This window comes from Phycomyces blakesleeanus (genome assembly GCF_001638985.1).
Source record: "Phycomyces blakesleeanus NRRL 1555(-) unplaced genomic scaffold PHYBLscaffold_2, whole genome shotgun sequence".
Taxonomy (NCBI): domain Eukaryota; kingdom Fungi; phylum Mucoromycota; class Mucoromycetes; order Mucorales; family Phycomycetaceae; genus Phycomyces; species Phycomyces blakesleeanus.
Genome location: NW_017265135.1, coordinates 2,796,208 through 2,819,892, shown reverse-complemented (window position 1 = coordinate 2,819,892; position 23,685 = coordinate 2,796,208). Strand labels below are relative to the sequence as shown.

The 23,685-nt window shown below is 33.4% G+C and overlaps 7 protein-coding genes across 7 annotated transcripts; 3 read left to right on the top strand and 4 right to left on the bottom strand.

Annotated features, from left to right (window-relative positions):
* Positions 1-142: 142 nt before the first annotated feature.
* Positions 143-1,043, top strand: PHYBLDRAFT_200779 (hypothetical protein; the record flags this gene model as incomplete). The annotated part of the gene is made up of 6 exons (XM_018439719.1): positions 143-193; positions 250-267; positions 346-367; positions 442-443; positions 507-600; positions 670-1,043. The coding sequence occupies 6 exons, from the start codon at positions 143-145 to the stop codon at positions 1,041-1,043; spliced, it is 561 nt and encodes a 186-aa protein (XP_018298295.1).
* A 1,540-nt stretch (positions 1,044-2,583) lies between these two features.
* PHYBLDRAFT_58999 (hypothetical protein) lies at positions 2,584-3,663 on the top strand (the record flags this gene model as incomplete). The annotated part of the gene is made up of 4 exons (XM_018440420.1): positions 2,584-2,592; positions 2,638-2,784; positions 3,407-3,523; positions 3,565-3,663. The coding sequence occupies 4 exons, from the start codon at positions 2,584-2,586 to the stop codon at positions 3,661-3,663; spliced, it is 372 nt and encodes a 123-aa protein (XP_018297994.1).
* Positions 3,664-5,264: 1,601 nt separating this feature from the next.
* PHYBLDRAFT_121569 (hypothetical protein) lies at positions 5,265-6,547 on the bottom strand. Its single transcript, XM_018428813.1, has 6 exons — positions 6,466-6,547; positions 6,205-6,366; positions 6,125-6,158; positions 5,840-6,033; positions 5,686-5,766; positions 5,265-5,597 (listed from the first exon to the last, which is right to left on the bottom strand). Exons 1-6 carry the CDS (start codon positions 6,512-6,514, stop codon positions 5,473-5,475), a joined length of 645 nt encoding a protein of 214 aa, XP_018297993.1. The 5' UTR covers positions 6,515-6,547; the 3' UTR covers positions 5,265-5,472.
* A 3,277-nt stretch (positions 6,548-9,824) lies between these two features.
* On the bottom strand, positions 9,825-11,252 carry PHYBLDRAFT_179334 (hypothetical protein; the record flags this gene model as incomplete). The annotated part of the gene is made up of 6 exons (XM_018438135.1): positions 9,825-10,145; positions 10,198-10,430; positions 10,504-10,571; positions 10,711-10,723; positions 10,800-11,168; positions 11,232-11,252. 6 exons carry the CDS (start codon positions 11,250-11,252, stop codon positions 9,938-9,940), a joined length of 912 nt encoding a protein of 303 aa, XP_018297992.1. The 3' UTR covers positions 9,825-9,937.
* Positions 11,253-11,344: 92 nt separating this feature from the next.
* PHYBLDRAFT_157395 (hypothetical protein) lies at positions 11,345-12,149 on the bottom strand. Its single transcript, XM_018433611.1, has 4 exons — positions 12,088-12,149; positions 11,959-12,038; positions 11,736-11,873; positions 11,345-11,657 (listed from the first exon to the last, which is right to left on the bottom strand). Exons 1-4 carry the CDS (start codon positions 12,140-12,142, stop codon positions 11,466-11,468), a joined length of 465 nt encoding a protein of 154 aa, XP_018297991.1. The 5' UTR covers positions 12,143-12,149; the 3' UTR covers positions 11,345-11,465.
* A 3,533-nt stretch (positions 12,150-15,682) lies between these two features.
* On the top strand, positions 15,683-19,244 carry PHYBLDRAFT_162999 (hypothetical protein; the record flags this gene model as incomplete). Its single annotated transcript, XM_018434718.1, has 8 exons — positions 15,683-15,731; positions 16,484-16,557; positions 16,681-16,763; positions 17,540-17,553; positions 17,885-17,944; positions 18,215-18,275; positions 18,897-19,001; positions 19,187-19,244. The coding sequence occupies 8 exons, from the start codon at positions 15,683-15,685 to the stop codon at positions 19,242-19,244; spliced, it is 504 nt and encodes a 167-aa protein (XP_018297990.1).
* An 809-nt stretch (positions 19,245-20,053) lies between these two features.
* On the bottom strand, positions 20,054-21,093 carry PHYBLDRAFT_56529 (hypothetical protein; the record flags this gene model as incomplete). The annotated part of the gene is made up of 3 exons (XM_018440218.1): positions 20,054-20,203; positions 20,327-20,449; positions 20,572-21,093. 3 exons carry the CDS (start codon positions 21,091-21,093, stop codon positions 20,054-20,056), a joined length of 795 nt encoding a protein of 264 aa, XP_018297989.1.
* Positions 21,094-23,685: the final 2,592 nt, after the last annotated feature.

Below are 23,685 nucleotides of genomic sequence, written 5' to 3'. Positions count from 1 at the left end.
TGATCAATCTTATAATCGTAAAAACTCATTAGCTGAACTAAAGTCGCTTGCAGATATTATTTTATTTCATTATTTTCATTATTATTATTAGTACCGAATACAATACCAATATTATCACTACTATTTAAAAGGAACAACGAATATGCTGCCCATATATAAGATCGTAGTTCTCGGAGACGGAGGAGTTGGCAAGGTAAGCAGTGACATAAAGTTGTTTTAAGCAAGCTTCTTCTAATACTATGCTTAAAGACGGCACTGACTATCCAAGTAAGTCTTTACAAATAAGCCTAAAGAGAAAAGAATACCAATGACTTGAATTTCATTTTTATTTTTTGCTCTGCTTAGTTACTTCTAAACCATTTTGTGGGTAAGTCTAGGGGAACACAACCCACAAAGAAAGAAGTGTAAGACTAGAAAAAAAGCTAATTTTATTTATTTCAGAGGTAATAGAATCAAATTCAACTAGGTGTTGAACCATTTACATATTTTATGCATACGTATTGCAGACATATGACCCAACTATAGAAGACTCTTACCGCAAACAAGTTACAATTGACGATCAGTTAAGCCTTCTTGAAGTTCTGGACACGGCCGGACAAGGTAAGTCTGACATATGCTATCAATAGTAAATAATATATTTCTGCTTTGCTCCGTCTTGTTTTTATGTAGACGAATACACTGCTCTTAGGCACCATTGGATTCGAGACGGAGAGGGATTTCTATTGGTGTATGCAATCACAGACAAATCTACGTTTCAACGCATCGTACGATTTAAAGAAGAAATATTCCGAGTGAAAGAAAAGGAAAATATGCCATTGATACTTGTGGGAAATAAGTGTGATAGGGAGACGGAGCGACAAGTGTCATGGGAAGAAGGGGCACAAATGGCAAGGGATATGCATTGCGGATTTATGGAGACATCGGCAAAGCTGTGTATAAATGTAGAAAACTCGTTTTGTTCAGTCGCAAGAATGATTAGAGAAGACAGGAAAAAAACAATCAAGAAAGTAAAAGTAAAGCGTAAAAGGTGTCTTATACTATGATATCTTTTTTTTTCCTGTAAACCATTTTTTTTTATTTCTTATGCATTTCTATAAATACATGAAAAGGTGTAATATAATTCTTTTCTTCCTTCCCATGCCTTTATTTTCAAAGGCTATCATCAATATGCAAAAGCTGTTTAGTACTTTACAAACAAGAGGTTGTTATTAAACCGACTTTTTATGAGTTATAGATATTAGGGCTATCAATTAGATTTACAGGAATTACACATATGATAATGTCGCTTTGATATCTGACAAGGATAATCTAATCTTGAGATATAACGATTCTTTGAAAAGGCTGATTTAAACAATACATCATTTGATTTAAAAATAAACAAGGTATGTATCACGATTGATATACCAATCCTATTGGAAGATAGGATTCTTCCTTTTGAGCTTTGTTGAAAGGTTGAGACTCAGTGTATTACAAATAATTGATGTAAATCCAATAATATAAAAGCCTAGAAAAAAAAACGTGTAATTATGGATGAGCAGACTATAATTTCTATATCATAATTTAATTGTACACAGCTGAATATACAAAAGAATATCATATTTGTTACTAGCAAAGTATAACTACAGAGTCATTCACCAAATTACCAAAAAGAAACCATATATAATATTATACTCCAAAAAAAAAGCTCCTTATTATATCGTAGTAAACTCCCCACAATAGTTGAAAAGTATCGTTATTAACCATGGCTTATAAATCTTTAGAAATACATATTATTTACCTGTCCACAGAAGTGTTATTTTTTAAAACATCGACAAGTTTAAAGAAGTGTACAGTTCAAGTCACATATTCTAATAGTAGATAAATACTCTTTCCTCGCAACTTCCCAGTATATTTAAATAAACTAAGATGAAACAAAATCAAATATTAAGTCCACAAAGATGTTGTGTATGCTTACCCAATGGTAGAAAAGGGGCAGTTTTAGTAGGATATTTTTGTAAGCTTTTCGAGGGTTTAGGGCTTGCTTTAAAATTGTATTCTGATTAAGCCCTACTTTCTTGTAATAAATATCAAGCTTCTGTATTTTATTTATTTATTTATGTGCACCTGTACTTCTTTTACCTTTATTTTACCTTTCTTTCTGTATAGATTCATTTGAGATGATTTGTTTCAATTAAATTAGTATTATTTGAATCTCACTTTGAAAGCTCTTTAATGCAGATAAGTTTAAATTATTTTGTGTGGCAGTACACCCTAAAAAGTTATTTGTAGGTAAAGAATAGGTTGATGGCTTATACAAGTATTGTTGTCTAGAATATATTTGAGGTGTATTTAATAAGGAAGTACAGTAGGACTAATGATACTAGATGCATAAATCTTAGCCATTCTGCCATCTCAAATACATTTTGAGGCGCATACTCTTCCTATCTTCTCTTTCTTGGGTATCAGTGTATTTATATATAAAGCAAAACAACAACGACATATAAGTTTCATGTAGCATAAAAGGATTCAAGATGTCGACAAATGTATGTAATAAAATATTTAGTTATGAAGGAATCGACTATCTTGTTTCAATTATAAAAAAAAATGCAATTGGTAAGTGATTACTTCACAGATAAATGCTGATATAATCTGAATTAGCGTACATTTTTTAAGGGCTTACGCATCTGTTTAGTTATTTTCCCATCCTTTAACTCTGCTTTTACTCATACTAGGCAAGTGATGAATGTAAAGACCAACAATGTCAAAGCCAGCTCGACTGTGTTTCTTTCGGTGTTGCAAACTAATGTAAACATGCTTTCGCTTTTTTATTTTTAAATAGGCGCTTAATATGTCCAGTTTTTAACGTTTTAAGAAAACGAAAGGATGGTTAATGCTATCAAGTTCATGCGCATTACTCTTGAGCAAAGGATAACCTTTTTATTCCTTACAATAGACCAGAAGCGAGAAATACCTATCAGACCAGCAAAGTACTCTTGTTCTTGTCATTGTGTGAAAAAATCTGCTGAATTACCATATTTACTAATTACCAACTTAACATGCAAAGATGCTAGCGTGTTTCGATTGAATAATTTTGTCTAAAAAATAGAGTCTATCTAACGAGTTCATTAAATGCTGTACGAAAAAATATCGATGTGTGCCAATGAAGCTGGGGTAGGATCACACCCTTTATGCGCAGACTATAGTTCTGTCTCACATAACTTGAAGAGCCTGCGGGTATCTTATTGGGCTCTGTTTACTCGGTACATAATCGTTTCAACATATACAGCAAAACAAACCATCTCAGCACTTTTCTCCTCCCTCTTTTTTGTATATATGAAGTCTAAGCCAACAGGATTAGAATATTCGAATCATATCTTTCGTGTAACATATAAGTTAATATATCAGGTCTATCTTTATTATTTGGTAGGGGCATTCGTCGGGAGGTCTTCCGGCTCGTCTGCTCAGACCGTTAAACGGTAATATCGCTTACCAGGGAGTAGAATGTGAAGCCCTGAAAGAGTTCTGGCTGTGTCTAGGATCTTTGGTATGATGTTTGAAGTTAAATGTATATTAGTGTAGAATTAGAAGTGTGGGTTTAAAGACATTGTATCCTCCTTCATTCTTGACGATCGGCTGGTCGTCCTTCGCCTTGGAGAGCTAATCCACTGGGTGTCGTATGAGTAAAGTATATTTGTACTTTATTATTATAATTTTAGTCACCCTCCCAGGACTGGGCTTGTAGTTTTTGATTACCCTGTTTGGTTTCTCAGTTACGTATCTTTCAATTTCTTTCTTTCTTTTGTTTTTTTTTATTACAGCAGATTTTGAAACGAATGAACAAGATGTAGAACTGATAAACTCTTATGGATAATAATGTAGAATATATCAGCTGTGACTATATATATATATATGTACACTGAAGATTTATCTTTAACAAATTAATCAATTAACGTATGTATAATATTCAATATTTTAGCCTTGTTACCTTTGTACTTGCATACATACTGATTGTAATTATTTTTGCTAATATACTAAAATAGGGGATTCTATACTTTTATAGAAGTAAAAAGTAGGATGTCAATTTAATACATATATTTATATATGTATTTGTAAAAAATAAATATATCGATTTAAAACAGTACGTTAGACATTGTTTGCTGTGAAGGCTTTACATATGTATACACTATGCTAAAAAAAGTTGAACTTAATAAGAGACCCCTAGAAGCTTTTTGGGATTAATTTAATATTTTAGTTAAACAATATCTTCCCTCAATTACATATGTTTCAATTTCAAATTTTTCACCCTTATTTTTTTTTATTGTGGATCAAAAATAATGAAGATACAATTTATATATATCCAGAAAGTATAATAATATTAAGAACACGAAACAAATACTTGTTTAAAATATTTATAACTTTAATACAAGTCATGTATTATCTCAATGTTCCAAAAGAAGTTCGAACAAGAAGAAGAGAATCATGAAGGAATAAGATGATTGAAAATCAAACTGTAGGGAATTTCTCCAAACAACTTAATAAAGCATTGTCCCCCCAAAAAAATAGGCTAATCCAGACAAACAGAACCGTTAAAATGAAGACCTGGATTTATTAGAGAGTCAATATCAAGCGTTGGCTCATATCTTATTCTTGAAAGAAATAAATCAAGAGAAAGGCGGAGGATGGTCTAGCGGAAGGTAAAAGGATGAATATTTTCCCGATTCACCAGAGATTGATACAATTTGATATCTATGCATAATTTCAAAATTTAATTAAAATAGCCAGCTTATAGCTTGCAAGGCGAATACTTTGTTTGGGTTAATTAATTAGCATCAGACTTACAATTCTGAATAGCTACGTGAGTATATTCAATAAAATAAATACAGTGTAATTTATACTTTATATTGTCTTTTAGCCATTGTAAAATTAAACAATTAAGACCGTATGATAGATATACTTAATAAACTTGGTTAGTTATAAGTTTCAATGTGTCTGTATGTATATCGGAAATACGGGGGACGTTGAATATTCTGGTGATTCCCACACCGAAAAATGTATTCCCTTTTTTTTTGTTTAACTTAATTTATTATATTTTTGATAGTATTATGTTATTGAAAACATATTCGTATATAACAATAATGAGGGCCCCAATTCAAAGATATTGTGTATATAGTGTGTCTGATCCACTTATTGGTTTGATTAATAAAAAATATCTAGACAGTACAGTTGTCAAACATTGAACAAATATGATATTTCCTAAAAAGAATAAAAAATATCAAACCTGATCTAAAGATATGTAAATAATATATATATATTTGTATATATAGAAAATAAATGAAATATTATGTAGGGAATGAAGACTAAAGATACCAAAAACACTTCTTTTACGTGTTATAAGAAGCATCGCATCGCATCTAAACTAAAATAAGGATGTTGAAAATAAACAACAACAACAAACTAAAAAAAAAAGACAGAATAAAAATCCTTTTTCTCTTTTTAACAGCACCCGCCTTGCTTTTCCTCTTGAACTTGGGGTGTAACAGAAATGGTTTCTCCAGCAGTAGGTTTGATATTATCGTTTGAAGACTCGAGAGCCTTGTTTGACACAATACGATAGATTTCTACAATAGGGATATATTAGAGCCAAAGCTTAAACCTAAAATAACAGTCTTTTGGATAGCTGTGTTCCTCTTCTCCCTATCTCCTTACCTGTCAAGATACGTTGGAAGGCAAGCTCTACATTGCTTGAATCCAAGGCAGAGGTTTCAATAAATGAAAGACCATTGTCGGCTAATGTGTATATCTATAGTTTGAGTAACACTAACAAGAGCCCTTGATTTTTTATTTTTATACCCGAACTTACCTGCAAACTGCTTGGCTTGCTCGGTGGGTACCGCACGAAGGTGTCTCAGATCGCTCTTGTTTCCAACAAGCATTACCACAATGTTAGAGTCTGCATGATCCCGCAGCTCTTTTAACCAACGCATCACGTTCTCATAGGTTGCATATTTGGCGATGTCATACACCAACAGGGCACCAACAGCACCTCGATAATATCTATAGTATATGTTAATATATCTATTGTTATTAAAAGCAAATAATAATAATAAAATAAAGTAGGAAAGGTTTATGTAAAGAATATACTTACGCGCTTGTAATAGCACGGTAACGTTCCTGACCAGCTAAAACATATTTAGTTACATACTATCTATATATCGAATACTTTACCTGTATCCCAGATCTGAGCTTTGACGGTCTTGTTATCTACTTGAACAGAGCGGGTGGCAAACTCAACACCAATGGTACTCTTGGATTCCAAGTTAAATTCGTTTCGAGTGAAGCGAGCCAAAAGATTGGTTTTTCCGACACCAGAGTCTCCAATAAGGACCACTACAGAATACTATTAGTTTTATATTTCTGCTTGACTATAAGGTATGTATTTTATTCAAAGTTTGATATACTGTCAAAATAAGGTGTTTTGCTTATTACCTTTGAAAAGATAATCGTATTCATCGTCCCGGTTCTTATTGGAAGCCATGGTGTATTTGGTGTTAATATCCAAAGGAAGAAGAAGAAAAAGAAGAAAAAAAGAAATAAATAAAAGGAAAGAAAAGGAAAAATAAATAAATAAAGAAAAGAGAAAGAAAAAATAAAAGAGAGAGGGAGAAAGAGAAGTAAATCTGGGCTACAGTAACAGAGGAGCTTCTGAGGTTAAACTGTGCGTCACCTTTGTATCTCTTCGCTTGGAATGATGGGGTCCGTATTTGGGCTGTATTTCTTTTGGCTTTTTGGCTTTTTGGCCTTTTGGCTTTATGGCTCTATGGCTCTATGGCTTGTATTAAACTTGAGAATGTATTGTATAAATTATAACTCTTGATTGTTATTCATTTAATAAAAAAATATATAGAAAAATTCACACTTTCACATATATAAATACAAATCACCTTTTTATTTATTTTATTTATTTATTTATTTATTTATTTATTTATTTATAATTCTAGCCTTTTTGAATATTTATTAAATAATTTAGAAATATTCTCTCACTCTCGCTCTCTGTGCGTGTGTAAATGCAGAAATCCAAAACTATCCCCGGCTGTAAAATGGCAAAAAAAAAAATACACTCAAAATGTCCTAATACTTTTGATGACCCAGCACAACGCTTAACACCAAATTCATTAAATGAACTCACCAACAACCCAAAAGCCTTTAATTTTTGATTTATTTATTTTTTTTAAAAAATAATACGTTTCCACACACACATACATACAGTATTCAGAGTAAGCTGCAAATCATATTCACTGTAAAACAAAGACGTTCAAACTTGAGCATAGTTTTTCATTTATTTTTGTCTCTTTCTTTATATTAAAAAAAGAACTATACAAAAATAAAACCAAAAAATCGTACCAGCATCTTGTATTTTTTTTTGACAGCTGTCGACGCGTCCAATTGGTCGGCGGATTCTCAATGGATCCTTCTCCAAGGTTACTTGAATGTGGAATGGTCTTGTATTCTCTCCTCTTTCTTTCTCTTCGTTCCGTCTTTCCACGCCATGCAGACATCGGACTGGCAGCCTCGGAAATTCATGACGATGCAAGACTTTAGAAGGCCTCCTGTACTTATAGCCGGCTCTCTTGCTGTCCTGACAGTCGGCACGCTTATTTATTTTTCGTTCTTCAACAATCCCAATAGAGGTATTTTTTTTATATCCACATACTACTTCTTGTTCAATTCCGTAATTCTACAAAATTCCGCTATATTTCTTTCTTTATAATTAAAAAAGAGAAACGGTAAAATACACATAAATACACACAAAAGAAGGGAATAAAAAAAGAGGGGGAAGGGAAAAGTAGTATGCAAAAAGAAGAAATAGCCCAAAAAAAGGAGTTAGCTAATAGAGAGGGAGAAGGGGCATGGATATAAGTAAACCTAGTCTCCTATTATTTCCCATACAACCATAATATACCGTGTGCTGCTGTGACTCCTTGACAATAAAGCCACCTTACCCGATTTCTTTATTATATTACTGTAAAATAATAATAATAATATAATTGCAATACCAGTCCTAATTATTATACCGAATAGGTACCAAGAAATCCAAGACCACACACACCAAGACCACCACTGACCGCGACATTAAAAAAACCGATTCCACCCATGCACCCACACCATCTGAGCCCTTGGTAAAGACAAACAAACCCTCTGAAGAACAGTCACAGAAAACGGAGATTGTAGTTCCTCCATCCAAAGGTAAGCCAATATTACAAGCCACTCTAAACCAACTAAAACATACTCCTTTGACTTTGTATTTCTAGACACCACTATTGAAACTGACCAACTTAAGCACGAAGAAAGCACAACAGAACAAGTGATTGTGAAAGATATTGTAACGGACAAAGGAAAAATAGATGTAGTGATTGTCAAAGAAAAGACAACCATACCACTCAAGGAAAAAGAATCAAAAGAAGAGCTGGCTATTGATATCGACCAGAAAAATGCCCAATCTGATGAACAATTGAAAACTAAAACCGCCGAACAACTAGTTGAAGAAACCCAAAAGGAAATCGTTGAAGAAACTGCAATTGAAGAGGCGGCACTTGAAGCCGCACTTGAAGCCGCGGTGGATGCCATTGTAGAAGCCAAGATCAAGGAAACTACCAAAGATACTGTAAAGGAAACTAAGGAAATCAAGGATGATCATTTAGAGGATTCAATGGTGATTTTGGAATTGACTGAAGATATCAACGAGGATGAACTTATTGGAGAACTTGATGAGCTGAAGGATAATGGAATGGAAGAGTCAATGGTGATTTTGGAACTTACTGAGAGCACTATGCTCGAACGTACGACTACTGATGCCGCCACTGATGCCGCCACTGATGCCGCTACTGACACCGCTACTGACACCGCTACTGAAACCACTGCTGATATTCCTGCTGAATCGAAAGATGTACCCAAGCCTGTCGCTGTAAACAAGGATTTAATTGAAGAGCATTTCCCTGCCCTGCCAACTCAAACACCTGTAGAACCCGCCACCGTCGCACCATCTTTTAACATTGCTCCTTCCAAGACATCCTCTTCGTCATCATCTGGTCCCAGCACTCTTGCCGGTGACAAGACCCCCCCTGTTGCACAGACCACCCCCCGCAAGGCTACCCCCAGTGCTGGTAATTACTGGGCACAGCCACAGGGACAACCTGCCCCACTTTACAACATGCAGTGGCAACAGATCTTCACTATCGATCAGGAGAATGCACCCCAAAGCGCTGCTACCACTGGCTTAGAGGACAAAACAAATGAGGAAACTGTCTTGGCCGACGCTGAGGGAGACAAAAATAAGAAGAAGTTCAAAAAGTACATGACTCGTACTCAGATGATTGAGAGCCAGCACCAAAAATATACACCCCCAATCAAGGCACGGTGCAACCACTGGCCAGCATGCACTAACAAAAAGTGCAAATTCCACCACCCCTATATAATCTGCCGGTAATTTTTATGTAAAGGGTAAACCCCTTGAATTTTCTTTCTTTTATTTTATTTTTACTAATTGGAATTTCGTGTTTATAGAAACGGTGATGCGTGCCGATTCGAAAGAAAGAACTGTATTTTCCTGCATCCTGAGGATATTCAAGAGCCTGTACGTAGTCATCAAAACCGTAGCCAGCAGAACATGTACGCCCAACAGCAGCAGCAACAACAACAGCTAGACCAACAACAACAACAGCAGCAGCAGCAGCAGCAACAACAACAACAACAACAACAACAGCAACAACAACAGCAACAGCAACAGCAGCAACAACAGCAAATCCCTCAAGAACAGTAAATGTATTGATCTTAAAAGGATACATTTTATTTCCCTTCTTTTTTCTTTTTCTTTTAAAAATGTATTATAAGCTCTAATTGTTTCAGAATATAAGAAATATATAAAAAATGATCAATTCGATCAAAAGACTACACGGCATTCCTAGTCGTGTGGGTCTATACCAGATGCGTCGGATGAATATTCATATGTATATTCTTGTGGGGTTTGCTCTTGTACTTTCTCCTCTTGATTTGACCAAAAGATCCGAACAATTAGACGCCACGCAAATGCGGCACAAATAAGCTCAATAATGGCAAATGCCACCACAAACACAGTTGCAGTGGGGATGCGATAATGGTACATGTAATATCTATCGGATGGTTAATTATTACACACTTATGGTTTCACAGTATGCATATTACCTTAGACCATGGAAGTTGGTACGGAGCTGTACTGTTGCATTGTAGACCTGTAAACGACAGGTTGACAAAAGGACACGAATATGTGTAATTGGTGTTTTGTAATTCTCCACATACTCTTCCATTAATGGAATGTAAAGATTCTGGCTTTCTTGTGTGAGACCCATCAAGAGCGGCACTGCTCCCGTCAAGACCCTGAGGATCCTGTGGGTTTTTGATTGATAAGCCAAAATAGCCTAAGAAATGAAGTATTTTGTGTGTTAAATATATGTATATACATATATGGTATGTGTATGTTTGATTTCTTACCGGTCTACTACCGTGGGCCACCGTGGATCCATTTGTGGTCAAAAGTTCTACTTTGACCATGAAGTTGCCTATTGGGTACCATTGTTATACTGGGTCCCTTCTTCTCTTCTTTGCCTCATTTTTTTATTAGCCACATTTACTTGCCAATATCAAAGTTAATATCTGAAGTAGGAAGATTTAGAGATACATGTATATCATAGGCTTGACCATGTCTAAGAGGCTACACCATATATATATATATAAAGTTGCATAAGTATATTGTTTATATTTATTGTTTGATTTATCGTTTTGTTTACCCCATACTCAGTTCCTCTTCTCAAATCAACCCAGCCTTCAGGATTAATGCATTTAGACAACGAAGTATGCATGTATTGTAAATAGACAGGCTCAATGTGCATCTGCTTTGGCATAAAATGTCGATAAAATGTAACATAGGACGTTAAGCTGGTCATAATAATCCAAATGATTACTGCAATCGCAACAACCGACCGTATGGCCACAAGTTGTGCCGTAGGATTGAAAAATGTTCGTAATATTGGAAGGGATATTCTGTGAGCAAGCGAGCTTGTCATGGTAAGCCAAGTTTGAAATGACAGGCCATTTTGCTCAGGTTGGTCATCGACAGGCTCATTGCTTTGCAAAGAGATCAAAGAATCACTCATGGACTAGCATGTCATCTCAGTAACAGGTTTTTATTTTATTTTCCTCATCTTGTAGATTACGTTTACCATTTCATCATTGTCTGACATGACCGTGTAAACTTTACACTTGTCTCATTCCTTCCCGAGAAAAATAACCTCACCCCCAAAAACATAAAAAATAAAAAATCTACAAAGGTTTTGTGGTCCCGACAGTAAGAAAGTAAAAATACCTTCTTGATCGTGTCCGTATATATTTTTAATTAAAAAAGGAAAAGAAGAATAACAAGAAGAAATGATAAGAGTAGTAATATAAGAGATGCTTTATATGTCTAATGTGTCGGACATATTGAATTCACTCCTATCTTTCAGCCAGTCTACAAGAGCGCCTTTAACAAATCCTTCTAATTCCCAATCATGACTTTCTAAATGTTGTTCTCCACCTATCCAAAGGTAAACCTGACAAGGCACTCTTTGTCCGTCTACCATGGCAGCAGCAGTAGAGCGGTCATATTCCTAGTTTTATTATCAGTTAGAATGTGCTATATAACTTGTCCTTTTTTTTTTAAAAAAAAAAGAAATTATAATGTTTACCGGTCCTTCGAATTCATCAAGACGCATTACATCATTAGCATTCAATCCTTCACAAAGTATGCCACGTACTTGATCTTCAGATTTTGTTCTAATGATGCCAGGAAAAGGCAGACCTTTAAGAGCGAATCTTTGATGACCCTAATGTTTTTTTTTGTCAAACTATTGGTTCATTTGATGTGTGTGTTTTTTTTAAATAATAATAACAATAATGAGCTTTACGCACAATAAGAGAAGCAGGTCGTAACTGAAGAGCGTCTTTCTTTTGTTGTTTTATATCCGGAGTTGCATATGGTCCACATAGCACTGCGCAGGGTAAGTCTTTTGTGATGAAACGTAAATTGATAAGATTTACCTCTCAACAAAACGTCATCAGACATCAATGTCCCATAGAAGAATGCGGATGCCATAAAGACTTCTTATATAAAATAAAGTAGGCTAGAAAAAAACGCCCCTTCCTTTTCCTCCCTCCCCCCTTTTTAATTTGATTTAAACTATACACCGTTTTTGAAAACTAAAGTCGTACTCGGTAAAATTCTATGTCGCACGTGTTTTTTTTTAAAAAAAAAAGATAATAATAATCTTCTTTTATGGATATAATGTGCTCTAAAAAACGCCGCCTTTCTAGGTATGTACTGTTATACGGGCATTGACTCCTTTGGGCTGTATATACGCTGATAAATCGTGCCCTTGTTCTTGGATATCAATTCTCTACATTATATTAATATGAACATTCAGCCTCTGTACAGATATAACATATATATATCTATAAGAGCCTTTATTAGCTGGAAGGATAGACCTAAGGATATATCACATTTTAGGTATATAAGAGTATCGCATTAAGTATTTCTTTTAGAAACAACATCTGGTTACATTGTCTTGAAAATGATAGAATAGATCAATGAAGCAATAGTCATGTAAATATACTGTATTATAGAAATTCCGGTACCCATCTTGTCATGAGAGAATAATTGAAAAAGAAGTGTCTAAGTATAGGCTGTAGACAAATCACGATAAAGTAATTTTCTTTAGACTCTTTCCTTTTCCGCTGTTTTTTTTCATAAGTGTCAGAGCTATTTTGTCGCTTCGAAACAACAGAAAGTTTAAAGTTTTATTATATAAGAATTGACCAGATATTATGAAATAAGCCCTCTAGAATTTTTGAGAAATGAGAAAAAAATATAGACAATGTTTTATAAGGAGCATAAGCAAGTTACTATAGAACGCATTGATAAAAGCTCATCATTCATGCTGAAACAGATGATCAAGAGATTAAGCAGCATTTTCTCAGGGTTCAATATAACCAAAAGCACTTTGTATAACTTCTTGACAGAGCATTGTAGTATCTCTTTTTCTTTTTCCCTCTGGAAAAAAAAGCGTAGTTTCAGTCTGTAGATATAGATTGTAAAAAAAATATCTCGGAAACTTTTGAATTAATAATAAAGAACAAAATCGGAGGTCTGGTATAAACTTTACGAGAAACGGTATCTTCTTTGCTGAGTATATTATCATATTAGCGTAAGACTATGCTTGCCTTGGATAAATAACTACATTCTGTTTAATCGAAAAAATGGTAGAATATTCCTCGACAGCCATTTAGTCGAGGTTTCCAATCCTTAGTTTCTGATACTAGTAGTAATTGCTCCCATCAAAGATCTTCTTTTTCTTTTTCTTACCTACTGAAACAGGTGTGAAAATGAAAGAGAAAAATAGATGATACTACCAAGGCTTATTATATAATTGAATAGATCAGAAACTATACAGCCAAAATTAATTCGCTTTCAATTTTATTCTCTTTCTGATCCATTAACCTTTGTCTCTTATAGTTATTAATGAGATCTTACAGTACAACTATTTATGTAGATACCTATTATTCAGGTTTCAAGCCTACAATAAAGCTTACGAGTATCAGTGCACAATATTTCCTTTTAGTTTACATGTGCTCAGTTGGATTTCTGCTCTTGAAAATTGGGTATTAGTATTGTTACTAGTATGTATATGTGTGTGTTATAAAAGAAAATTCAAAGTACAAACCATTTGGTAAAACTAAAAAAAAAAGCAAGCAAAATCTAGTAATTAAATTGGCGGCATTTTACTAGACTTGGCGGGGAACCCGTGTGGCGTTTAGACCACAGTAATCCTCACAAAACAATGCAATACTATTATTTGAACGATAATAAATTTCTCTCCTATAAATCATTATTTTCATAAAGACTGATGAAGATGTGGTTAGTTAGTAATGTTTAATTATGTGTGTTGTATCAAGTTAATATTGGTTGATAATAAATAAGAACAAGAAAGAAAACAAGTATCTGTACTAATATGTCTTTATCTGTCTTTCTTCTTGATAGGTTCATATATCTACACAGATATTTATCTATTGGCTTCCTTCAATTCTAGAGGAAGATAAACGAAGGAATAAAGAATTAAAGAGAACGAAAAGAATAAAGCTTATGTCGTAGGAGTATTCTTAATTTAAGGAGGTGGAGGGGGAGGTGGAGATGGAGAGTTATTATTATGTATTATATATATATGGGATGTTCTCGAAGCAAAAGAAGAATATATGCGCACACACACACACACACACAAAGATAGGAGCTTATAAAAAAAGGTTGGTTACCAAGGGATCAATGGTACTGATCTAAAAAACAATTTACAAAACATGTTGATTAATTGTGATGATCGAATGTTCAAGGAGGTCTATTTATAGGAGAAAGTAGCACCAGAGTCAATGCACTCTCAAATATATGTTTCTGTGTAAGTAGTACGACAGAATAATATGCACGCTCAACCTCAACCTCAATCTTGACTTCACCCTTATCTTTACCTTTACCCTTATACTCACCATCCCTTTCATCCCCCCAAAAAATGAAATAAAACTGGTTGGTATGATTGAACACTAAAAGAAATAGGCTTTACCGAAATAATAGTAAAAAAAAAAAAGGAGTGATCTTGATTTTGTCATGTCAATAAAGGGACCATACATATAGTTTTACTGTAGACATTTTTGGTTGCTTTTAATTTTTTTTAGTGTTTTTATTTATTTATTAAAAGCTAAATTGAGCTTGTCGTTAGTATTAAATTATTGGTCGCTCTTAGGTAGTGTAGCTGTTTATATACTTGTCTCTTTTCCTTATTTTGGTTTAGAGATAAACTATTTTGTAGTCAAACGGACACATATATTGTGCTTCCCCCCAAAACATCAAACCTCATTATACGTACATTATCCATTTCTTTCATAAGAAAAGAACATACAATATTAATAGTAGCAGTAGCAGTAGCAGTAGCAGTAGCAGTAATAAACACAAAAAACAGGATTTTGATTTGATTTGATTTGATTTTGATTTTCTAAAATACGGGGTTCAATTAATATATAGCCAAGGAATTACCTCAGGAGATTGGGATGTTGGGGAATAATTAATATGGAAACATTTATTATACCTATTATACAGATGTAGTGTGCACAGAAAATGGTGAGGACATTGTAGCAAATTATTTTTAAAAAAATTAGACCATCAAGACAGAAAGATAAAAATACGGAGAATTGATATTTGGGTAAGTAGTGATAGAGCTTTATTATAGCTTTTATAGGAGGAAAAAAGCACCAGTATAAATACATTTAGACTATCTAGGCTTAATTGATCTAAAGAAGTTAAAGAACTATTAGAGAACAAGCTTGGGATAACAAAAAAAAACACATTCTTAACCATACATACTGTTATTATAATTATTAAAGTATAAACAGACTAATATGAATACCCTTTATCTTTATATATACATATATGCATGTGTTTATATCTATGGAGTACAAGACTTTAAAATTTACAATTGACACTAGTACTTAACTACCAATACAAATACCAATAATTTTTGCTTTATATTTACTTTATCTATAAAATACAAATAGAATCATTGATACTATTCCAAGTTGGTTTTATATGATAATTTCAATGGCAATGGTAATTGTAACGATGAATAGTTTATTCAGAATGTTAAATAGTACACACACACACACTCTCTCTCTTTATTTATTGACCTATTTATTTATATTATAGCTTTATTTTCTTACAAGAACCTTTTCTTTATTCTATCTAAGCTAAACATAATACAGTGTTTACTTATTTTGAGAAAAATGGTATTGCTAAAACCATGATGGTATCACAGTTCTATAATTTCAGCTCCTTAACAGGCTCTTTGTATTCAGAAAAAATCGAATAAAAATACTAATGCCAATAATAAATTCTCCGAGTATACATACAAACACACACACACATATATATATATATATATATCTATATACCTTCACAGTATTATTTTCTTATCACTCTTGATCATGACTTTAGTATCCCTCGTTTTCTATTTGACAATCTTAGTGACAAGCCTAAAAGGATTATCTTCTTTGGATAAAATAAAATATGATCATCCTGCCATGAAGATTTTAGTGATAGCTAAATAGGGTATGGTAACTTTCTCAGAATTCTAGCCGCACATATCCAGCTATCATAGAGAAGTTGGTTACTGTATCTGTAGTTCATGTCGTGACCATCCAATCATTGAATCAGAAAGAACTGGGAAAATCTTATTACTAAAATTTCTAATTAACCTTTATTCAATTGAACCAATACGTCTATTATTGGTATAAGCCCTTTTTTCTTTTAATTTTTTTTTCTCTATTTAACCCAAGAATTGTATTTAATTAAAAAAAACGATGCTCATATAACATCTTTATACAATTTTTACTATTGTTCTAGAAAATACAGTAGTAAAGTTTTACTGGGGAATGTTTCTTGATCCAATTCCCCTCCAAAAAGAAAAGAAGATGAAGGTAATATATATATACATATACATATATTATAATTCCATAATATGCACACATCTGTTACATATTCTCAGATACCACAAAGAATATACTTAGAATAAACCCACACACTATATACATTTACCTAAGCTTACTATTCAAAATAGATCTATGCAGCTATTGGTCATGAATTATTATATCAAAGACGCGTTGTGTAGAGCCTTTTGGGTATCGTAAGTGTATTAGAACATTAAACCAAAAGAATGCTTATATTTTATGTGATTTTAGTAAACTAAAGATACAACAGAATACACTTATTCACAGCAAATACTGAATACTAATTTCCATGTAATACCTTCTATCATGTAAATAATACATAACAAACCGTGCTGTTACAACAATATTATAGTCTGTTGCACTGTTTTGTTTTGAACGTCAATGGGACATGATATATATACATATATATATATATATATATAATCGTAAAAATGTTGACTAGAGACTCTCACCCTAATAATATTTTTGTGTTTTCCAGACCATTTTCTTAATTGGATATTTATAATGCTTTTTGTCCAACACATACACATACAAGCTTTTATAAAAGCCATTACTTTACTCTGATATATGTGTATAATTTGATATTATTTCCTTTAAAAAAACGCGTTATTATTTAAGCAAGAAATTTGCAATATATAATATATATACATATAGATGGTTTAGGTGGTATTATTATTCACTTAATGGCTGCAAGGTCCAAAGATAACGCAATAACTTAATAATTTAATAAAGATGTAAATATTTACACGTACAAAACTTAATCTTTATTACCATATTCTTTTTGACAAAATTGAATCCGCAAACTGATACTTCCGACCCATATTTTGCTTGTTTTGTTTCTTGTTTATGGCAATAAGGCCTTTTTTAGGCTCCATTGATTGTATTTTATGTTGGCTATTTAGCAATACTTCTCTTAATATATATATATATATATATACATGTGTATGTCTAGAATAGCTAGCTTAGGTAATTTCACTCATAGTTTTTTTTTGTGCATAAAGATTCACGTACAATCGTTAATAATTCTATCCTTTTACTTTTAACCAATTTTACGGTATATTTAATCAAAATAGCCTCCTATAAATACTTACAAGATATTGCTGTAAATATATTCCAGAGAGAGAGAATATGTAGGAGCCTAATTGTATAGCCATGAAAATCCACACCCCCTCTTTTTTTTGGTTGTCATCTGCTTCTTCGTATCTTAATCACGCCATTCATTCAAAGTCAAGACTTGGCCTTGTTAATCTATTACTAATAATCAAATGAAAATCTAAAACCTGGAATGGTGTTATAGATGTTCCAAATTATCAAGACACTACCATCGCTAATTTACATCTATATCTCCTTAAGCTAAGTAAATTTTTAGAAGAAACCTTTTTTTTTCTGGTTTTTGGTTTTTGGTTTTTGATTAGGATCCGGGTGCGTATTTGAATAAAGGACCTAGACAACCCAAAAAAAAAAACAAATATGTATAAAAATAAATATTAGAATCAAGCTCGGTATTGTCAGCTGCAGAGATTATCACTAAAAGCTACAGTTCGTTATCTTTAATATATTAATGTGCTCTTCTCCTACATGCTCTTTGTGTATTCTACAATAGCAACAATAACAATAGTAATAATAGTATTCTTTGAGGGCGTGGGAGATCTTCGTCAGCCATCCGTGTCCTTTTTTGTCGCGTCCCGGTAAAGTCTTTTTTTCTTGCTCAATGTCAAACCGAAAATCCTTCTGATCACCAGGTAGCTATAGCAAACTAGCTAGGGACTTGTGCTATGTTACAAGATCTTCTTTATATTGCTGTTGCTGTTTGAAATGTAGCTCTTAAAGCTAATGGCACAATTTTAAGTAGTGCAGGATATGACAGGTTGAATACTAGCTATACTTAATTCCATTTATGCATACATACATGTATACATTCAAAATTCCGTGCGTCTCACGCGGCAAACATACCTATAAAAACAAGCAAAAGAATTTTACCGGTTTCCTGAAAAAGAATAGTATGGCTTTGCTATTCAGTGTTACAATATATTAGATACCATCAGTTGTTTTGCCTTGATAAATCAACAGATATATAGACAGACAATCTTGTAATATGTAGATATCCCTCAGCCCCAGTAGAATGAAAATCTTAATGATTACAGTTTACACAATTCTTCTTTTGCTTTATTTTTATATTTTTATATCGGGAGGGAAAAAAGAAAGCATTTGGTAAGGGTAGGTTATAGAAAGTATAGTAGAATACAAATAATGACAGTGCTTGTTTCATGTGGCTAACTTACATTACTGATTAAATCAGCCACTTTTAGAAGAAGATACAAGGAATATGAGATGTATATATGTGTAGATCTTTCCCAAGGTTTGATTTTGTGTACCATTCCATCTTCGATTGAATATGCACAGAAGAATAAATGGTAATTGTGAAACCGATATTTCTTCTTTCTTTTTTTTTTTTAAAAAAAAAAAAAAGACTAAATTCCCGTAGGCTCCATAGTTTCCGGAATATTTTAAGAAGCTTATGAGAGTAATTATGACAACGAAGATTAGGTGCCTATATGTACTAACTGTAAATACTATTGAATAAATTGCAGTTGTATAGCCATTTTCTTGTTTTTGGTCTTATTCGTCTTCGTAATATTATTAACAAGAGAATTTGAAGAAGATAATAAGGGAAAATAAAGGAGTGAGGAGGCAGAGGATCCTTCAAGTAGTGAAGCATAATTTCAAAGAGGATATAAAACAATATTTCTTGGCGTTGAATATTTGCTTTGAAGGATTAAGTTGTATTGTGCTGTATAATTGGTTGGGTGGATTAAATATAAAGATTGTTCTTTCTTAATTCTTTTTTGGTTTTAGAAATGATCTACTAGCACAGTAATAGTAACACAAATTGTAATACCAATGCTAAACAAGAAAAAGAAACTTTCTTATACATCCCCATGATCATTTCTTAATTTCTACATTCATGTGTAATAATTTTGGCTACTGTATACAATACTTGATATCTACAGAAAAACACACACACATATATATATATTGTTGTGATTTGTTCGCACTAACAAAATAATTAGGCAAGAGCACACGCACAATGCTACTTTTACTACCAATAAAATCAAATAAAGAATAAGAGTTGTAAATATATTCGAAAGAGATGAACTTTTTGTGTTTATATTCATAAATAAGTAGATATAAATATAAATATATAAATATATATGTATAAAAAGAAGAAGAAAATAAAGATGAATAAAGGAAGTAAGGAAGGAAAGGAAGAAGAAACACAAAAATACACACAGAGAGAGAGAGACACACACACACACACAGGCACACATACGCACATACGTATAATACAGAGAAAATTTCTCTCAAGAGATAACCATAAGAAAAATGATCTCTTTGGAGGAAAGGGAAAGGGGAAAAGAAACAGAGAGAGAAAAGGAAAATGAAAGGATTTGCCTTTTTTGTGTTTTTAAAGATCGGCCAAACTGTCCTTAACGGCCTTGTAGTAGTCTGAAGACAGGTAGTTTGGAAGTTCCTCCTTGGTTAACCATGCAAATTCTGACACATCTTCAGAAGGTGTAACTTGACCAGAGAACATACGTGCCTTCATGAAAAAGACCTGGGTATACATATATATAATAAATGAATTAATTCTCAATTATTCCAATAGATACAAAATATAACACACACACACACACACACACACATATATATATATATATATATATACAGATATATTTACCTTTGATCCACTCTCTTCCACATTCTGAGTGGGTGCCTTTTTGTAGAGACCAATTGGCTGTCTACCTACAAACCAGACATCCATATCCTTACCACAAGTTTCCTTCAATTGACGTTCAGCAGCCTATATATATATATATATAGAGAGAGAGGGACAAAGATAAATGTCAACAAAAAAGTCAAGTACACATTTCAGTTTTCTTTTTTCTTCTTTAAATCCTTCAAGCATTTATGATCAAAATTTACCTCGTGCAAATATTCTGTCGAGTCGACTGCACCTTCAGGGAAAATCCAGGGCTGTTTGCCTTGTTTAGGACGAACGATAAGATACAATGTACGCTGCAGAGCACGGTCAAGGCTCTTGATATCGTTGGTTTTGTCTGCTTCGGTCTCGCGTGGTGCCTTTTCAATCTTTGTGATTGTAGCTGACATGGTTTCGTCTGCAGATAATTTTTGCTGAGCGGTAGCAATGGCCTCTGATAGGGATCGGGAGGTGTCGTCCATTGCACGGAGACGTTCTGCTTCCTCCTCTTTCCATCGGCGTTCGGCAATAGATCCCTTTTTGAAGTAGAACTCGGTGGGAAAGGTCGAGGCGTCCTGGCGTTCCAACTTCTCCTTATAGTCGAAATAGGCCTTTTCAAAACCTGTCGAATCGCGTGTGATCTGAGGTGGGCGAGACAGGATTACGGATGCCAGGATACGGCTGTTCTTGACTACAAGAGGAGCCTGGGTTGGTGCGGCGGATGCAAACCAGCGTCGAGCAAGCATTGCTGGTGTCTTGGGAAGCATGGTGAACTTATTTCTTTTTTCAATTGTTTTCTCCCTTGTTGAAACAAGCCTTGCTTATTTTCCATTTTGACGGCGAAAAAACATTTGTGACGTGTTACTGAGAGAGGGATGTATTGTCGGAGAATAAATGGATAGACAGGATAAGGTAACACATTAAAGAGTAAAAAATAAAATAAAAATGAACCTCAATTTTGGGGGGAGGGGGAGGGGTTATTTTATTTTATTTTATTTTATTTTATTTTAGCAAGGGGAGGGAAAGCAAGGAAGACTAAGAGAGGAGCCTATTATATTATATATATAAAAGTAATTAATGAAACAAGAGAGAAAGAGAGAGAGAGAGAGAGAGAGAGAACAAGAGTAAAAGGTTCTTTTTTTTAATACAGGATTTCCACTCCAAAAGTTATATTTTTTTTTCAAACTATATATTTTGCAAAATCAAAACTTTCATTTTGTGCTCCGACTATATATAAAAAAAATCAATTTATTTCTTGGCTATTTGTACATTGGGGGAAGAAGCTAATGCTATGATCAACCCAGCCTTGGCAGTTTTCCATAGCGATATGGCGGGAGCACTCAGCAATATACTCCAAGAATTGACCACATACCAATCCGGGCTTTCTCTTGACCAGTGTTTTGAGTTTGGAGAAGCACTCTTCAATCGGGTTTAGGAAAGGAAAGTATGGGGGGAGAAAGTGCAGGTGGTGTAGTGAATTAGCAAACAATTCAGTGACAAGGTGGGATCTATGGATCGAGGCATTATCCATAATGAAGTTGTGAGGGGCAGTATTACTGTGGTCGAGCGAATCCATAATCGTCTTTACAAATTCAACGAAAATTGGTCCTGTCGTGCCACCAGGGGTCAACTTCGCCTGCACACTTTCAATATCTTGGTAAGAAATACCGGCAAGAATTGAGATGTTTAGTCCCCTTTTCGACTTCGTCTTCACAATGCTGGCCTCGCCTTTCTTGGACCACCCTCGTCCTCTGATCAGGTTTGCATTAAAGCCTGCTTCGTCCACAAAAATGCAATTGGTTTTATATCATAAACCATTCGTGTGCATACTGTCTACGTATACTTTTCTCAGCTCAATAGTCTTTGGGTCGTTTCTTTTTTCCTCAACCGGTTTGGTTCTCTTCAATGTGAACCCGATGTTGTTGATAATGTGCTTATGTAAGCCACTGATGCTCAAGTTCTGCTCTTGAAGCTCTGGAAATTTTCTAAACAGTTCCTCTCTCATTTGACCAAGAGTCAAGGTGCAGCATTCGTCCAAGAGGTCTTGAATGAACTTTGAATGCTCATTGGTTATCTTAAGACTTTCCGCACGCGAGCCGCCTTGCTTCTTGGGCTCTACAGTAGCATCCCTCTCGAACTTGGTGATGATGTTGTTAATCGACTCCCATGAGACACCAAATGCCCTGGCTGCTTCGGCTCGGGTCATGGACTCTTCTATATAACATTTCTCCACAATTATGTTCTTGATGTGGATTGGAAGAACCTTTTGTGGTCCATTTCTCTTTCTTCTCTTAACGATAGCGATTTGATTGGGGTTCATGTTGGAGGATTTGAGTATAGAAAAAGATAATAGATAAAGACAGTTCTCAAAACCATATTACAAACTTAGCATTATATACTTTTCTTATAACAATATATTGACATTGCATGTTTTCTTATATTGTTTTTAATAAACAGTGTAGACATTCTTTAAATACTTTATCGCACATATTAGCATTCTTCATGCTCTTTATTAATTTGCTTTAAATTTCTTTCTATCCGCATTAATTAATTTATTTTTTTCATATATAGTCGGAGCACAAAATGAAAGTTTTGATTTTGCAAAATATATAGTTTGAAAAAAAAAAATATAACTTTTGGAGTGGAAATCCTGTACTATATATGAATATTTATAATAGACTATAATTGTATTTTGTTTCAATTTCCTTAATTATTTAGTAGAAAGAAATAATATAAAAAAAAACAAGAAAGGATGATTTCTGTTTCCAGGGACGCTTTTCTTTTCTTTTTTGATTTGTTAGCTCAAAATAAATTACATAGGATAAATTCAGGTACAAATTCCACAAAAAATAAACAAATTAATATATGCTGATATAGATAGATAAATATAGACAAATATAAATTGAAACAATTACTATAGAAAGATTGAATTTTTATTATTATAATCACTGTTTCTTGGTGATTAAGCTTCCCTTTAATTTCTATTTAGACTACAAACAAGGATAATGCCAAGCTATTAAAAGGAACAATTAATTTAATTTAATTTGATTTGATTTGATTTGATTTAATGCAATGCAATTTAATATAATTTAATCAATTGACACCATTGTATATCTATATATTTAAACTGGAAGAATGCTTATTTATTAATATTATTAATAAAAATAATAGTAGTAAAAAATGAAAATGAAAATGAAAATGAAAATGAAAATATGAGATTCTTGTGACAAAACGAATGAAAGCATAAGATGATAAAAAGATAAGATATAAAGAGAAAAAGAAATCTCATACTTTGTTTTATGCGAAAACAAAAACAGAACAAAACAGAAAAAAAAGGG

Excerpts from the sequence above, each read along its gene's own strand:
- PHYBLDRAFT_121569 (XM_018428813.1), bottom strand. The coding sequence starts at position 6,514 with ATGGCTTCCAATAAGAACCGGGACGATGAATACGATTATCTTTTCAAA. Across the intron at positions 6,367-6,465 it reads ATACGATTATCTTTTCAAAG|TGGTCCTTATTGGAGACTCT; the intron begins GTAATAAGCAAA and ends AGTATTCTGTAG. Across the intron at positions 6,034-6,124 it reads TACCGTGCTATTACAAGCGC|ATATTATCGAGGTGCTGTTG; the intron begins GTAAGTATATTC and ends CATATACTATAG.
- PHYBLDRAFT_157395 (XM_018433611.1), bottom strand. The coding sequence starts at position 12,142 with ATGGCATCCGCATTCTTCTATGGGACATTGATGTCTGATGACGTTTTG. Across the intron at positions 12,039-12,087 it reads TGATGACGTTTTGTTGAGAG|TGCTATGTGGACCATATGCA; the intron begins GTAAATCTTATC and ends TACCCTGCGCAG. Across the intron at positions 11,874-11,958 it reads TACGACCTGCTTCTCTTATT|GGTCATCAAAGATTCGCTCT; the intron begins GTGCGTAAAGCT and ends AAAAAACATTAG.